The sequence below is a fragment of the Aulostomus chinensis genome, chromosome 17 (assembly GCF_037954235.1).
Source record: "Aulostomus chinensis isolate RoL2024-O1b breed Wild chromosome 17, RoL_Achi_v1.0, whole genome shotgun sequence".
NCBI lineage: Eukaryota > Metazoa > Chordata > Actinopteri > Syngnathiformes > Aulostomidae > Aulostomus > Aulostomus chinensis.
In genome coordinates, this window is record NC_141336.1 from 13,906,275 (window position 1) to 13,922,760 (window position 16,486).

Consider the following 16,486-nt stretch of genomic DNA (forward strand, 5'->3'; position numbering starts at 1 on the left):
CCTGTCCGAGATAATTTAGCGAAAGCAATTTGATCAGGTACTCCTAATCACATTCGCTCCGTGCATTTCATCTGAAACCCTCTGGCAACTATCATCCCTGAAAAACATAAAACATGTACATTGTGTTATGTTTACTGATAAAAAAAAAAGACATGGGAATTGTGCCAAATTATATACAACTTCTTTCTGTACTCAAAGTCGGGATCAAATGAACAGATACACACAGGCCAACAACATTAATTCACGGTAGACATGCTGTTCCTCTTACGTAAACTGATGTGGGAAGGACAGAATGGCTTTTTTCGGACATTGTGCACCGTTTTTTGGTTTATTTTCTATTAAGTCTATTGATAGCAGTTTAATGAGGCTTTGTTGAGCAAAAAAAAAAAGAAGAGTTTGTTGTTTTAAACATTCTTTCCTTTAATGACCTCTTTGGTGGTTCAAAGAAGGGACATGGTTGAGTTAGCTTGAGTCTTCTTTCCTTTTCGCTTTGTTTCGTCTTCACATTGAAAGCACTGTCTTGGCCTCACACCTGTAACAGAACATACCGAGACGTTTCCACTGTTGCATCTTAATATCAGTGTATTTATGGCCCCATCTGCAACCTCTTTTCTCTCGCTGGTCTCCAGGTAATAAGGATTAGGGTGGCGGGGCCAATAAGCTGTCTATTTATATCCAGAACTGCCTATGGAAGAACAGCCGTGTATGGCTTAGCACCTTAATACGCACAACTAGAGTACTTACAATAGCAAATGCCAGCAGACTTGTATTGATCAAAGCTTTAAAAGCCAGAGGATACAATGGAGATGTACCTCACATTATCCTGTCACACAGAAATGAGTGCAGTGCAAGGGTGATAAGACGTATAGGTGCAGAGTCAGAGAGCAGCTGGTGGAGGAGGAGAGCTGGACCGTTTATTAGTTGCGGTCGATATTACTGGCTGATATTGTGCTATCACACATACACTGGTATCAGCGTGTATGTTGTTCAATATGAAAAATGTTTTTTTACTTTTACTGAATATAATTTAGAAAAAAGAAGCTTGGGGCAATTTAGAATTTCCAACTCCCGGTACGGTCTATTCAGTACACAGATGACATTTTTTGGTAATAAAGGGTTTTTGGTTGTTTTTTTTTTTATGAAAGAGAGAAGTAACAGGAGCACTGCTGGTGTGTTTCAAATCCCTGGTTCTCATGGAAAGGAATAATGATAAAACCAAAATAGAACCCTCAACAAAAAAATGAGTAAACCCTGAATTATTTTTTTCATGCCTCGTTTGTTCACAGTTCCATTTCAGTTTTCAAGTTCATTTTTCAACTGTAGAGTAGCCTGCCTCTGTTACGGTATCTTTTTTCCCCCCCCCCTGATATAGCAGGGAACAATGCCAAAGGAATGACTAACAACACTGAGTTGAAACACATAGGTTGTCCATGATGCAAGAAAGGGTATCTTGACTGGATCTCCATCCCTTTGACTTCCTCTAAATTTAACTTGGTTGTCGTTATTTCTGTATTCTCATGCAAAAGAATATTGGCTGATATATGGATTTTAGAAATATTTTACTTACTTATCCTGGTACCAGATATGTGAGGTGGTGTTACTATGCAGGGCACTGATGTCCATCATTTTCGATGATGAGGTTTAAACTGTAATGCATCTTGCCTCCACAGGTCTTTGTCATAAATGATAGACAACTGCATTTTAGAGATTGTGACAGCAAATTTTTGGTTTAGGGATTTTGGTACTCCATGAACATGGACCTCAAAAATCCCGTGTCAGTCGGGCTCTTATGTGGCCGGTGTGTGACTGTGATTAATTGTGTAGTAGACAAGGCTTTCTGAATAGTAATCACCAGCCTCTGGTCATCTGTTTTTGATTGTCGACATTGATTTGAAATGTCATGGAAAGGACAGGTAACAGTAAAACACGTTACCTCAATGACTTCATAGAGCCATCCCGCTTTTTTCCATTAGATATGACATTTGCTATAAAGGTAATTATCTGTAATTTATGAGGGTAAGGTGACACTAAGAAAGTTCCTGAATGTCATTTTTGCAACGGTTGCATTTTACCTTATCTCGCCAAGTCTTATCTAAGTTGGCCACAGCGAGAGGCGACCTGTCTGTAACCTGTGATTTATCCAGGTGAAGTTGTCCTTTCTTTATGTGATATCCCTGCCTCCTCAACATCTTTCTTATTCGTTCCGTGACTTCTTCACCTTTTAATCCTCCCTCCTTGTTGTATGAACCTCAGCGTATCTTATTCTAGCTCTCCCCTTGTTGACAGTGCCAGATATGTGTCTACGCTTGGTGGGCCGTCTCCAGACAGGTTATAAATAACTAGCAGAGTTTTTGCTGCATGTCCTGAGAGCTCTACTTTCTTCTCACACTTGAGAAACCATGGGAAAGGAATCTTTCCCTTACACACATGGCACTCATAATAACAGTTATACATATAACTTCCGAGGACAAGCTTTGCACAAACACACGGTTACGCGTGCACACACACAGCGAACCTTGGTGGCCTACAGTAAGGCTGCGCGACTAAAATAGAAAGGTTATAGGAACAACCTCTGTTTATAATGAAATGTTAACTTACATTACATAACTTGCAGCAAGTGAATCCAAAGTACTTTTTTACTGTCATGTAAGTATGGGAAACTTGCTGAAACAACAGAATGGGCTAAAAGTCTGGGTGAGCAAAGAAACAAAAGAGCAAGAAAACATCTTAAGTGCAGAATAAAAGCAAGAGGGAGACAAGGAGTGGAAAAACAGTTCATCAGATAAGCATTATTTTTCTCCTCATGACATACTAGATGGGGTGGGGGGTAATGTTTTGGGTGTATGAAGGGTTTCATCCAGCTGCGAGTTTATGTGTAGAGCAACAACTTTAATGTGGACTATAGCTGAGAGTCGGGGAGAATTCAGGGGTTGGCAGGTCAGACTCTGCTGACACACTGGGATCAGTGTTGGGATTGTTTCCATTGGAAAGAATTCCAAGAATGAGCTAGAAGATCTATCAGTGACTTCACTCAGAGGACTCTGACAACAGTTTTAATACATAGCCAGGCACACATGCTCTCACACACATTAAAAATACTGCCATACGCCAACAGTGGTGTGCGAGACACACTCCGTTCCTCTGTCATTGTTGTGACTCTTGCTGAAGTACTCACTGTTCATTTGCAAAATGACTGCTGTCTCCTTTGTTTAAGAGCAAGTTGCCTAATGAACAGACTGACTACGTAAAGAAAATACTTTCGTACAAGAGATGATACAGAGCAGCACGGTGGTGCAGTGGTTAACACTGTCGCCTCACAGCAAGAAGGTTCCAGGTTCAAGTCCCGGCTCCAGCACAGGATCTTTCTGTGTGGAGTCTCCATGTTCTCCCTGTTCCTTTGTGGGTTCTCTCTGGTACTCCAGCTTCCTCCCACAGTCCAAAGACATCAAGAAGGGACGAGGCTGATTGATATTCTAAATTGACTGTAGGTGTGACTGTGAGTGTGAATGGTTGTCTGTCTCTATGTGTTGGCCCTGCGATGGACTGGTGACCTGTCCAGGGTGAACCCTGCCTCTCACCTGAAGGCTGCTGGGATAGGCTCCAGCCCCCCCGTGACCCTTAACAGGAATAAGCAGAAGACAATGGATGGATGGAGACAATACAGTTTTTAGTTGCAAGCAGCAGTGATTGGGTTCGTGCCTCCCTGTGCTGCACACACCAGTTTGGCCGGTACATCATGCTGAAAAAAGTCCTCCCAATAACCTTAAGTTATTCAACAAGGAGGAAACATTTCCTGTGATAGGTTTTTGTTTTTTAGGTTGTAGATCACAAAGCTTGGTCCAGCAGTTCAAATGCCACCTAAAGGATGATTGGTTCTGCACGTAGTACAATTTATGGCTTGCAACTTACAGGACATAATTCATTTATAACAAAATTGAATTATGAAATAAAACAGAAAATGTTTTTCCAGAGGGTCCATGGATTGTGCATGCAAAGCTTTGTGAAGATTGGACTTAAAACCTCGGAGGAATTTTTGACAAATGTTCATTCAGCGTTTCACAAAATTGAAAAAAAATTGCACCTGTTAAATGGGCGCGGCCCATTTAAAAAAAAAACATACCTGATTTTCGGGATCTGAGTTTTCGAATTTTGCGCAAAACCCATTTCACCAGGTGTTTTATGTGTGCAAATTTTGATGCGTTTTTGAGCATTTACGTCCTAAAAATGCAATAAAAATAATATTCATAATGATAATGATAATAATAATGATAACTGACTTCCTTCCCAAAGTAATCTCAGTGTGATGCATATGGTTTTATATCCACAGTCAAAATTATGTTTTTGGTTGTATTTCCTACCATATTCTGTTCAAGGTTTAAAGCTCATGTTAAATGACTATGGATTTTGTCCCCCATCACACTGAGATTACTTTGGGAAGGAAGTCAGTTATCATTATTATTATCATTATCATTATGAATATTATTTTGATGCGTTTTTGAGCATTTACGTCCTAAAAATGCAATAAAAATAATATTCATAATGATAATGATAATAATAATGATAACTGACTTCCTTCCCAAAGTAATCTCAGTGTGATGGGGGACAAAATCCATCGTCATTTAACATGAGCTTTAAACCTTGAACAGAATATGGTAGGAAATACAACCAAAAACATAATTTTGACTGTGGATATAAAACCATATGCATCCTCTTTTATATTTCTCTCAGTTCCCAGGCACTTAACATTTCTTTTCCAACCAGGGTTGAAGAGGAAAAGCAAGTTTTGATATGGTCAAAAACTCTTTAATGGCAAAGGTTCTTGTAGAGTTAATCAGCTACGAAGTAGAAGACATAGCACTGAAAATAAGAGCTGCTCAAAAAGTCAAAATACTATGGAAAGATGCTTCAGGGATTTCTTTCATCTCCTTTAGCCTCTGAAACACAGGACCTTTCTTTATTAAAAGTGAAGGATATTGCTTTTTTTCACAATTCCTTTCTCCGGCAGTATTTGAAAGACGATGAAAAGTTGGAAAGGTTCTTGGCTTACGTCACATGATTTCTTCTTTCCACGATCTCATGACATTTTCCACTGAGATCAAGGAACAGTCATTACGAGAGGGGCAAAGAGCATTCTTGTTTTTTTTTGGTGTTTTTTTTCCTTCTGCCTATTCAGTATCCACCAACTCCCTGAGCCAGGAACACACTTGGTTGTTGATCACTATTAACAGCTGGGGGTATTAATAACTCTTTATTCTCCTTTTTTTTCCACGACGAAGGAGAAGAATAGAATGTCAGTTCATTGTTTGCCTTCCAGGAAGTAAGAGTAAGGTCCACTGTGACCAGGCCCTTGGCCCTCAAAGACCTGATAAACTATTCCCGGTACTAGGCAATCAAACTTAACCTGGAAGGTCAGTTATACAGTAAATAGCAGCAAAACACCTGAGAATTTTCCACTGTAACAATGATCAGAAAGCTTTCTGTTTATTCCTGTAAAGCCCCAAGTTACCCATTAGAGCTTTTCCACTGAACCACATTTTATTAGACTTGTATCATTGTGGTGAGTGTTTATGGGTAAAGCGTGAGGAGTTGCTTCCACAGGCTTTTAAATTGCATGTGCATGTAGACTGGTATGTTAGTGCAGAGTAGCTGGATGGCATCATTTTCATAATCGGAATATTTCATACCAGGATGTAAAAATGAAAGTTATAATAAGAGGTTGGTTTTTGGTTTTTTTTTGGGAAGATGGCTTTAGGCTGTTTATGCAAGCTGAAAACAGGAAGTGTAGCATGAGGCCCGTTACTGTGCAGACTGGTGACAAATTAATGGGGAAAAAAAAGTATCTTAGTAACCAGTTTGTGTTCCCTTTGTTTTTACACATGTGCTCAGGCTTTGATTAATCAACTCTACATACATGCACACACGATTTATGCATCGCTATTGTCAGTGAGAGTTGTATAGCAGGAAGTAATACTGCTCATCTCTAACCACTGCAGGTGGAATGTGTAAAAAAAAAAAAAAAAAAAAAGGGCGGTTAATGTAAAGGAAAGCGAAAGTAAGCATAGTTGTCGCTTGGAAATAAAGTTTTAGATGTACTATATGATTAATGATGTAAAATTACTTTGTCTTTAAAGCAGCAGCTCTTAACATTCAAATAATTAAGCCTCAAAAAGTTGGGTAGCAAATTCAAATTTATTTACAGTCTCTGTCACAGAGAAAGTGGTCTAAATACAAAAAAAAAAAACACAACGAGAGAGAAAGATGGCAGCTAATCTCCCTGAGCTTTACAAAAACAATGTGGGACATGTGGGTGATGGACAGTAAAGAAAGAGAGATGTTCTGTACACAGCCCTAATGCCACGCAAATGAGAAATTACAAAAAGAACACATCTCAGTCATGCTTATACAACAGTATCACAGATTTCTCCACATATTGACCAACAGACTTGTTCCACAAACAATAGGTGGTAGTTTTGAAGTGGGAGGAAAGAGAACACCAACTTTTGAAATTGCAATACAGGCAAAATAAATGAAGTGCCTTTAAAAAAAAATGAAGTGAAAAATCCCATTTCCTTTTAACAGGTTTTTAAGAGTCAAGAAGACTAATTATGAATAGATTAAGTGTCAGAAGTTGCTTATTTTCTTATAAGTGAACTCTCTGACCTGAATTTTGCAGTGTCAAAAAGTATGGCTGCTTTCACAAAGAACAGGAAGACTAGAGGAAGGACAGCCAACTTTGAGTTCAGCAATTCTTTGTCTAAAAGTAAACCAAAAAACATAAAAAAATAGCAACACACTACAAGGCCTCGGGGGCTCATTGGGAACACGTATTTACACATCCTTCATCAGGTCTGTACATTGCTTGAGCCCAAAACGGTTTTCAAAACTCACAATTGTCCAGCTTCTCTCATCCATCTCATTTAGAACAATAACCTGCTGCATCACTGAGTCCTAAATATTGAACATTTTGCTGTGACATCCAAGTGCTGTGACCTTTGTACTACACATGATCTTGTAAGCACTTAACATAGTGGTACACACAGGGATTTGTTTTCTTTCACTCTGCTCACGTCACCTTTTTTAAAATTTACTATGAATGACTGACAAGGTTACAAAAACATTTGGACAAATTGTGAAAGGGGGAGGGAGGGAGGGAGGGAGCAAAATCCCAATAACAGTTTGCACATAACAGCAACTTCTCAAAAACAGATGAGTTACAAAAACATTCACTTTTCTGACAAAAGAAAAATCACTGTGGTGGCAATCACAATACTTAACATATCAACCCAGAAAGTGAACAGATACGGACAGTGTATTGCAGACGATCCCCTTGGGTACCACAAGTTTTGTAAGCGAGTCTCTGGGGTCATAACGCCAGCCTTTAAGGAGTGAAGCATGGAGCAGCAGTAGCCCCCTTCAGTGTAAAAGCTGTCCATGGAGCTCTAGACTGCTGCTTTCCATCAGAACATCGCCTCAGGGCCCAAACACCCACAGTGATGGGCAGGATACAGAGCAAGTGTGGGTTTAGAGGTGTGCGTGCCTTTTCCTCCAAGTCAGATTGTTTGCAGTCTAGGAGGATAACTCATTTGTGTGTCCTGTGTGTATTGCTTCTCTTGTGGGAGTGGTGGCATGGTGCCAGGGTGGGGGGGCAGATGAGATGGCAACTCTAGACACCCCTGCCAGTGACGTCTGCTGCTGGAGTTTTAAGGTGCAGTGTGTGAAAGGGAGAGTCATTGAGAAAAAAAACAACAACAACAAAAAAAAACAGTGGGGGTGCTGCGACACAGCTTCTAGTGCTGAGAATTCTGTGTCGGCTGTCCGTTTTGGATGCTGCCATTATTCTGCTCCTCCTCCTCCTCCTCTTCTTCCTCTTCACTGACCAGGAACTCCTCTGGAGGCCAGCGAAGCTCTCCACTCTCAACCTCTCCCTCCGTCGGCTCCACCACAATGGATGGCAATCGATCTTTGAGCTTGCAGCAACGGTCAAAGTCTGAGGGGTCAGGGAATATCTGCAAGAGGAAAGGAAAAGGTTAAATACTTTATACTGTTACAGTTTCAGGTTATTAGCATTAGCTGTCCAACTAAGTTCAGAAATGAATGGTGAGCATATTTTCGATCAGTGCAAAGTGTGCTCGGGGGATACCAGAAGTTCATCTTTAGCCTTGTTGAAGTGCTGCGCCACCACAAGGCTAAACATCAGTGAAGGAAAGGATTTGAAGACTAAACACTGGTGATGGGTGATGGTTACTTCAAATTCCAGGGGCATACCTGCTCTTGCCCATCCAAAAATTCCTCCAAGAGCCCAGCTAGTGCTCTAAATAGATGCTAAGCAGTTACATCAGTAGCTGTGTTTGGTTAAATGAGACATGTTTAGCGAGACTTGCGGTAAATGCTGCATCATGTTTAATCTAAATGCTTTAGAAGGCATTGGGCCAAGCAGCTCATGGCTGGTTATGAACTCATCTGGTACCACGTCAGCCACTACTCAGAAGATTATACAAGAGCATAATCACAGCAAATCAACAGTAAGCTGACAATACAGAAAGGTGAAGGGTCTACTGGGACATGATTTGTGTATCACTGTCAACATTTAAAAGTGAATCAATTAAACTCCCGTGGAGATGGAGTCTGGGAAAAAAAGCTTTGGGAAAGAAGATGAAATAGGCAAGAGTTCTCTGCAAATCCAGACTGATAGTCCGCTTTTAAATGCAGCGTGCCACAGTCAAATGTTTGGATCTAAACTGAAGGGCATGAGAGACACACTGACAAGAGAGATTACATGCATTCACTATCCTGGTGAGATTTGACATCAACCTCCGACTTTCTCTGTTCTCAGGAACCAGAGAAAGGCCCAAGGGAAAAAGCCTGCCACTCCTGGTCCAAGAACAGCATTTTTTTGCGGTTGTTTGGATAAAGTGGATGAATATTTTTAGACCTGCATATTTCACTCTAAGACATTGGGGGGGGGTGGGGGTGGGGGTTGGCGAGGGTGGGGGGGGGGGGGGGGTATGTCACTGTCTGGGCAAAGAGCCGAGTGGAAAGAAAGCATTAGATGAGGCAGGAGAGACCGAGACAAGAGGAGAGGGGAAGAGATAAGAGAGGATCCAGCTGTGTCCAAGTCTCCATGAATTCCATAAGAGACAGATGAGAATGGAAGAATTAAAAAAAGACAAAAAAAGCTATAAATATGCCTGTGAGAATTTGTGGGGTTATGAAAGAACACGTGTGTCCATCATCGGCTTTTATATTCGGAGGACAGCTGCGTATACAACTGCGTGAAGGGATGTGATTATGTGTGTGTCTGCGTGTGTGCGAGCATGCCTGTGTTCATGTCTAAAGCCTGTGTGTATCTGCCTTTTCTGGCCTGCGCTGCCAATCCTCACTGTGCGTAAGCACTGAGGGGAGTTAGGCAGTCAATGACATTGCATTTGGACCCCAAGCGAACACACATCATAACTTGTTTCACTTCCAGTGGCAGGAAGTAGCAACACATCAGCCCCTATTTTAGGATCGCCTTGGGTGTGCAGTCAGTTTGGGGGAGCACAAGCTAAAGGCCTGAATCACCACAGGATTTCTGTAAATCAATATACTCATCCTTTCCCACTTGAGAGTTACTTTCATTTCAATACTGGAATTTAATGGTCAGCCCTAACAGAGGATGTGACTAGTGTAACATCACTGGTGTCTTGTACTGTACTCCTCTAAGGAGTGGTCGTGACCTTGGGCAGAAAGCCGAGGTGAGGAAACAGGGAGGATGGAAAGGCTGGAGAAGTGGCACATTAGCACCCTCCTTTTCTCCAGTTTCCCCCTCATCCGCTCCATCATCCTTTCAGACGGACCCACAGCTGGGGTGTGAACTATGGAAAAAGGAAGCCTGCCTTTTCCTTTGGGTCAGTCTACATCCTCTTTCAGTCAATGGCTACATAAAATACGGCATTAGTAGACCATTGTGACACATTTATAAACATTTACAGAATGCACATCTTTCATACAAATAATTAGATTAGTGGCCCTATTTTATGTCCATCCTTCAACAGGAAATGGTCCTTTTGCTGTGTGGGCCTCAGCAGGTGGTGTACTTGCTCAATGATAAATCAGCTATGACCTTAAATCACCAGTGACAACGAGCCAACCAGGAGCCGGCTTCCCCAACCAATGGCCTACCATTCTGTTCATAGTCATAAATGATCTAGACTCGATATTTTAAAGATAGCCTTGATAGTGTTTTTCCCCGTCATCTGAGGTGCAATCTGAAAACAAGAAAGTAGTTGTGGGTTAAGTGGTTTTGTTTCAAGATGACCCGTTAAGCTGACAGTAAAACAAAGCTGCTTGTCCAGACCAAATGACGGCTGCTTCTCTCACTCTCTGTATGTGCGAGGTTTATTTTTGTGACAGGCCACAGTAATTTACAGTTTCCCTGAGACACAGTTCCTCTTCACGCACCATGCTGAGACTAATGGGAGCCTGTAGTTTCCTTTTACCAATAAACTATTTAAGTAAAAGGATATTTCTATGAATAGCGTCTTATTGTAATCTCATGTCTTGATTTCGAAATAGCATGTGGGCCTATCTTCATAACCACCGGTTTATCAGTGGCAATCCCACTTCTAGTGAGACCATAATTGCTGCAATTACAACATGGCGAAACCATTTTGATTATTACCAAGTCTCGTTATACCAAATAATGGTTAACCAAAGGGGAAAAAAAACAAAACAGTACAGTGAACTTACACCACAACAGTATAATTGTCACATTTCTCTACTTATTATCTTAAAATTTCCACTACCTTCACTGTTCACATATTTATGTTTAGAGCTTCTCTTTTTTTCCCCCAATGGCATCTATTGAATAATGTTATCGGCTGTAAAGAATAATATTTCACTAACATACATGTCAAGTGTGTGTTATTGTGAACAGAATTACATCAGCCCAAATTCCTCATAATGAATGGATGACGTGTAACAAAAATGTTCATGTCGGGAGGGAACTGCGGCGGTCTCAATATTTCACTGTCAGGCATGTGTGCAACCTACCTGGAAGGAGAGTCTGTCCTTGTTAGGGCTGAGCCTCATGTCTTCCATTGGGGGGCTGTTGATCATCACCTCAGTCATATCTCGGCTGGGCACAAACACTGGGCTGCGGCCATGACAGAGAACAGGAAGGTTAGCGGCCTTATACCATGATGAACATGCTCTGAATCAGGGCAATGAGAAAATGTGCAACAGAAATTGTTCATTAGCCTGACACCTCCACAGTCAATGTACAGTATATAAAAGCTTAAACTTGTGGCACCAAAATGCTATGAGTGAATCACTGTCACATTATAGCAGGAGACAGTCAGGTTGTACACGTAAAATAGATATGGCTATTAATTCCAAACTCCGTGCTGTTTTAACAAATCTTCCATAAGCGCACATCCCTGAAGTCTGATAACGCGTTTATATTTTGCTTTCATCACACCAGGCACACAGTCTATGTGCTAATACACTGAAAAAGCTGTGCAGCTCGTGATGTGGCTGTTTCTAAATACAGGATGATGTGCTCTTGTGCTAGCAACACAGTCATTGTGAGAGTGTGCTGGGGGCGTGCTGTGGTATTTGACTAGGGTAGAACTTGATGCACTCTGTTCCGTCAAAGCTTGGCCAAACTTTCCATTTTAGATTAAAGTAACCTGAGCTTGTTTATCCATGTTCAGTGCTACGGTCGCTATCTTGTCATAGTTGCTGTAACGCGCTAAAATATGACTTGAAGCCTGTCAGAGGACTGACACATACTGGAGGCAGTCTTGAGACATGATGCTGAGCTGCCTTCTCACGCTCGCTATTTAAAGCTTGGTGCCTTGTGGTCAATGGCCACAAGCTTGCGGCTTGTATGGACACCGGCTATAGAGGAAAAATGAAAACAGTACATGGCAAGAACTTCACTCATGTCCTCATATTATCTGATTCAATGGAATAGATTTGTGGGCTTTGCTTGACCTACTTTAAATAACGTTTATTTTAAGATGTAGCAGAATGGTATAATAATATCGCATGGTAGTGATTAACACATGGTATTAAAAGAAATGATTATGTAAACATGCATTGCACTGAATCAATTTTACCGTTCAGTCTCATTCAGCTAAGAAAATACACTCGCCTGTCGTCGTCTCAGATAACATTTTAAATAAGACTAGAGCACCATTTCATTCCAGTGTTTGATAAGTTACAGAGCCAAAGAAAATAAATGGTGTCAAAACCTACAGTGCTTACACTTAACATGCGATTACATCATGAGACATGTTCTCCATTGGAATTTTTAAGTAAAGCACAGTTCTGTCTTTTGTCTCCATTTATGACTCAGCGGAAACTGTGTACTAACGGTCCGCTTCATGAAGATAAACAAATTTACAATCACAATTACTTTGAGAAATACACGGTCAGGCAGTCATCCTTAAAGGCTTCATGTGAGGTTATTTCAATAAATGGACTCTTAATACTTTGCACTGAGGTTTTCCTTGGTATGAATTATTAGCCAAGAGTGGCTAATGTTATAGATATTTCTGTAAACATTAACAGTTTACTGACTGCAGGATTCAATACTTATGCAAGCGTGTCGCTGCATTTTAGCATTCAACGCTGGCCAAATGTGACGAGTTTCAACAAAAAATGTATGGTGTCTGGATGCAAAAGAAACGATCCACCTCTTACTGCGGCGGGAAGGTGCACCGTTTTCATTTTAAAGCATCCAGGATTTGTGGCTCCTCAATCTTGTGAAGAAGAAATTGCTAATCCCTCTGCAGATTGTTAAAGTATTCTCAGACACTAAAACTCTCTTGCAGTCGTACTGTAGTCACAAGAAGAGCCGTTACAAATTCATTCTTCAGGAGAGCATCACATGTTGAGTCACTCAATGTCAGGAGATCATTAACCCCTAAAGCAACTGACATTTACCACTTCTTCCATCCCTATATTTACACTCCAATTGTGGCCTTCACAAGGAAACACTAACATCACAGCAGGGTGTAGGGTAACTCTAAATATGGTAAAATTGAAATTCTGGCTGAATATTCATAGAATAACCTTGGCTGCAACAACCAGACTTGGCCAAAACAATAGCTGGATATCCAAAAATACACACCCACCCCCCACACACACAAACAGAAGGATATGCAAGGTTTAACATGGAAAAAATGTCAGCTTGGGCTGCTCTTATTACATCCTTGAGTGGGGTGCAGAGGAGGGGAGGCAGGCATGCAAAAGCAGCCAAGGAGGGGACGGAGGGATGAACACGGAACCATGACAGTGAGGACCTGAAGAGAGGGGATGAGACAGAGGGAAGGGAATGAAAGATAAACACTCGGGCCTTGCCAGTCATATTTCTGTTCGGGGATCGTATAAACATCCTGCTCGGCTAAGAATAACAGAGCATCGGCCTAATAAAACATAAGGGGGCACAATGAGGAGGAAGTGGGGGTGCCCAAGAAACAAGTCAACCTGGTAGGAAACAAACAAGACACGCACACCAGCTACATCTATTAGTGCTTCATGTGTCAAGCAAGGCTGAACAGAACGTCCCTTCAGCAAAGAGGAATACTTTCCTCTCTGAGAAGACATTAAGTGTTCGATAAGTAACCAACCTGCATTACATAAAATCAGCGTGGACTACAGTGAAGGAGCCAAGTAAGAGAGGCCGCATTTGGAACAAAGATTCCTCAAAATATACCAAAAACGCAACTCACCAGAATGCAGAGACATTACCCAGATTGTTACCTTAACGAGGCTGGTGTCCAAGTCTACTGAAAACAATAAGCACAGTAGATTTGACATCCTCGTTTTATTAAAAAAGCTAAGCATAGGAAATGTGATTATGTTCTTAAGTGAAACCCTTTCGACTCACATAAGACAACGTAATCCATTCCCATTCCTGAACTTCTGGCGATTGCTTCCATTATAGCAGTTGCATTGTGGATAATTAGCTAAATAAGGGAGGAATAGACAACTATCTCACAACTAAATAGAGAGTCTACAGTAGAACTGCATGATTAATCATATTGCAATGCCAGCCTGCGTGAAAAAAAAAAAAAATTGGGGAAAAAGTGCTTGGAAAGTACTGCAAAAATATTGCATGGATGCCATCCTTTTTTTTTCAAGCTTTTTATTTAATTTTGTAAAACATTTTGAACACCGTGCTGTGCAAATGTTTGTTCTGCATGCTACTTTAGTTCGAGCCGCGCACCTTTCTCGAAGGGAGTACATCTGATACCATTTACATTTGTTTATTATATAACATGTCGCAAAATGAATTTCATCAAACTTTGTAGCACCGTTCTACAGCTTTTCAGAATAGAAGACAGCAGTCAAACATGATTTTTAAAAAAAACGTGTTTATGGTCCATCAAGTTATGAAAGTGGTTTATTTAAAAGATGGCAAGTAGCTGTGGAACAACGTGATCATCCATCTGCCTCAAGACCACGGCAGCTCCTTGTGAGTCCTTCCTGTAATGGTCACTATACCCGGGGTACAAAATGGGATTTAACATGCCGCCACTGACACATTTCTACTAGTATCATAAAGCTCAGGCTGTGCGGTGACAGGTCAAAGGTGATGCTGCTGACACCGAGTTTTCCACCAGCCAAGTGCCACAGCTCTGCAAGAATGCGAGTGGAGGTGATGGTGGTGGTGGAGGGGTGTGGGCTGGGGTGGGAGGGGGGGGGGGTGCTCAATAAGACCTCAAAGACTGAGCTATGGGAGCAGATTCCTGTCGGTTGAATCTGTCACTGAAAACATCCTGGGAAGAGGGTGTGAACATCTTAGATCTTCTCTGTATGATGTCGGCTCTCATAAATGGGCTGTGGATTGTATGAGGAACACCTCTCAGATGGAAAGAGGGCGTGTGGTCAGTCAGAACCTGCCATTGTTTGACTTCCTGTTTAGACATATAGAAAAGCCACACAACACAAATAACTTGGTCTAACTCGCCGCATGCAAAGCCGAGGGGAAAAAAAAAAACACTCCGATGTTTGTAGCTTTAACGTTAAAAAAAGTAAAAGCCTGTTGATGGTTTTATCACAGAGGCATTTTTACTGAACAAAAGCAGCATAGGACGGTAAGCAGATGTGCAGGAGCAAAATGTGGTTACAGTAACGAGGTCGATTCTAAACTTCCTGGTAAGAACCTGCTGAGGTTTTTTGTGCTCGCAAAAACAATATTTCAAAGCAAGTTGCATATCCTCTCTCTCTCGGAGAGGAGAGAGAGAGACACACACACACACACACACACACACACAGGAAGGATATTCAGACACAGATGGTACCAAAATACAAACTCATATTTCTGTGGCAAGACCTAAATGAAGAAAAATGTCTGGAGTAATGTTTCAAAACACCAGCGGTTATAAGAAGGATGGAAGAGTGCGCCCCTCCTCCTCTGGCTGCACCTGCAGCACAGGGGGAATGCAGCGTCTTCCTCCACTATCTGTTTAAAGAATAAAAGCTTCTAGGTTCAGAAAATGTCCTGAAAATGACATTCAAATGCAGTTTTTTTTTCTCCTAAAGGGTAATTAGATAAATGGAGCAGACTGCAGACGCAGTGGGTGACCACAGTGACCTTTCTGACTTGAAACTACTGGATGCTGACAACCACTCTAACAGAGACCTGCAGGGATTTTTTTCTCATTCCCTTTACAATCTGGTAACAATTTGAGACCTCAGAGCAGAGGAAACAAGAGTTAGTAGGCTGATTCTCATAGCAATGTCTTTTTATTCTTACCTGTCCAGGTGCAAAATCAACAAATATACGTAAGAATTGTTAATTTCTGTGTGGTAAGAGGAAAAGAAAGGGTGCAAATACTGCTGTCCAGAGGATGCGAGTACTCACCAGTATATCTGCGGGGAAAATGCAGACATGAATTCACACCTGCTGTCAATTCTGCTGATTAGGGAGGTTAATTAGGGTCACGGACTTCTCTGGAGTAGTCAAAGACTGCACACGCAAACCGAAAGCCGCTCGAACTGTCTGTGTGCAAAACACAGCTCTTTAATTCGCTTGTGTCTGATCAGCAACACAGTTCTGTTGCGTTTTTATCCACGAGGCGTGTACTTGAGCAGCCAGAGACACACCTCCTCCCTACACGGGCCAGAAAACCTCAATGGCAGCTCAACTTCTTCCAGAGCCAATCAGAGCGCAGTTGACTCCGCCCCCCCTCCAGCCTGATGACGACAGCAGTCACTGAACCCTGTCATTGGGAGTGGATAGAAGATACCGCAGGATGCTATTGATTTGTAGTCTCCAGGGCAACAAAATGACAGTCTTACCCTCTTCTTGAATGACAAAAACCAACCGAATCTTCTGTTGTGCGTGACATGTATCCAAATGAGGACAGAGATATGATGACTGGCTCATTCACAAATATTTTCAAGGGCAAGTCCATGTTTGCATATCTCTGAAACAAATGATTTGAATAAATCATTGAAAAGAAATCGCTACAGATTCTTCAACTTGTCTGCA

The 16,486-nt window shown here is 41.5% G+C and overlaps 1 protein-coding gene across 2 annotated transcripts; it reads right to left on the reverse strand.

Moving 5' to 3' along the window:
• Positions 1-7,135: 7,135 nt before the first annotated feature.
• lbh (LBH regulator of WNT signaling pathway) lies at positions 7,136-16,113 on the reverse strand. 2 transcript variants are annotated; one of them, XM_086183200.1, is made up of 3 exons: positions 15,857-16,113; positions 11,032-11,134; positions 7,136-8,006 (listed from the first exon to the last, which is right to left on the reverse strand). In XM_086183200.1, the coding sequence occupies exons 1-3, from the start codon at positions 15,883-15,885 to the stop codon at positions 7,788-7,790; spliced, it is 351 nt and encodes a 116-aa protein (XP_086039326.1). In that variant the 5' UTR covers positions 15,886-16,113; the 3' UTR covers positions 7,136-7,787. The 2 variants fall into 2 exon arrangements, with proteins under 2 accessions (XP_086039326.1, XP_086039327.1); XM_086183201.1 differs by lacking the exon at positions 15,857-16,113 and adding an exon at positions 15,749-15,843.
• Positions 16,114-16,486: the final 373 nt, after the last annotated feature.

Excerpts from the sequence above, each read along its gene's own strand:
- lbh (XM_086183200.1), bottom strand. The coding sequence starts at position 15,885 with ATGTCTGCATTTTCCCCGCAGATATACTG. Across the intron at positions 11,135-15,856 it reads TTTTCCCCGCAGATATACTG|CCCAGTGTTTGTGCCCAGCC; the intron begins GTGAGTACTCGC and ends TCATGGCCGCAG. Across the intron at positions 8,007-11,031 it reads AGGACAGACTCTCCTTCCAG|ATATTCCCTGACCCCTCAGA; the intron begins GTAGGTTGCACA and ends TTCCTCTTGCAG.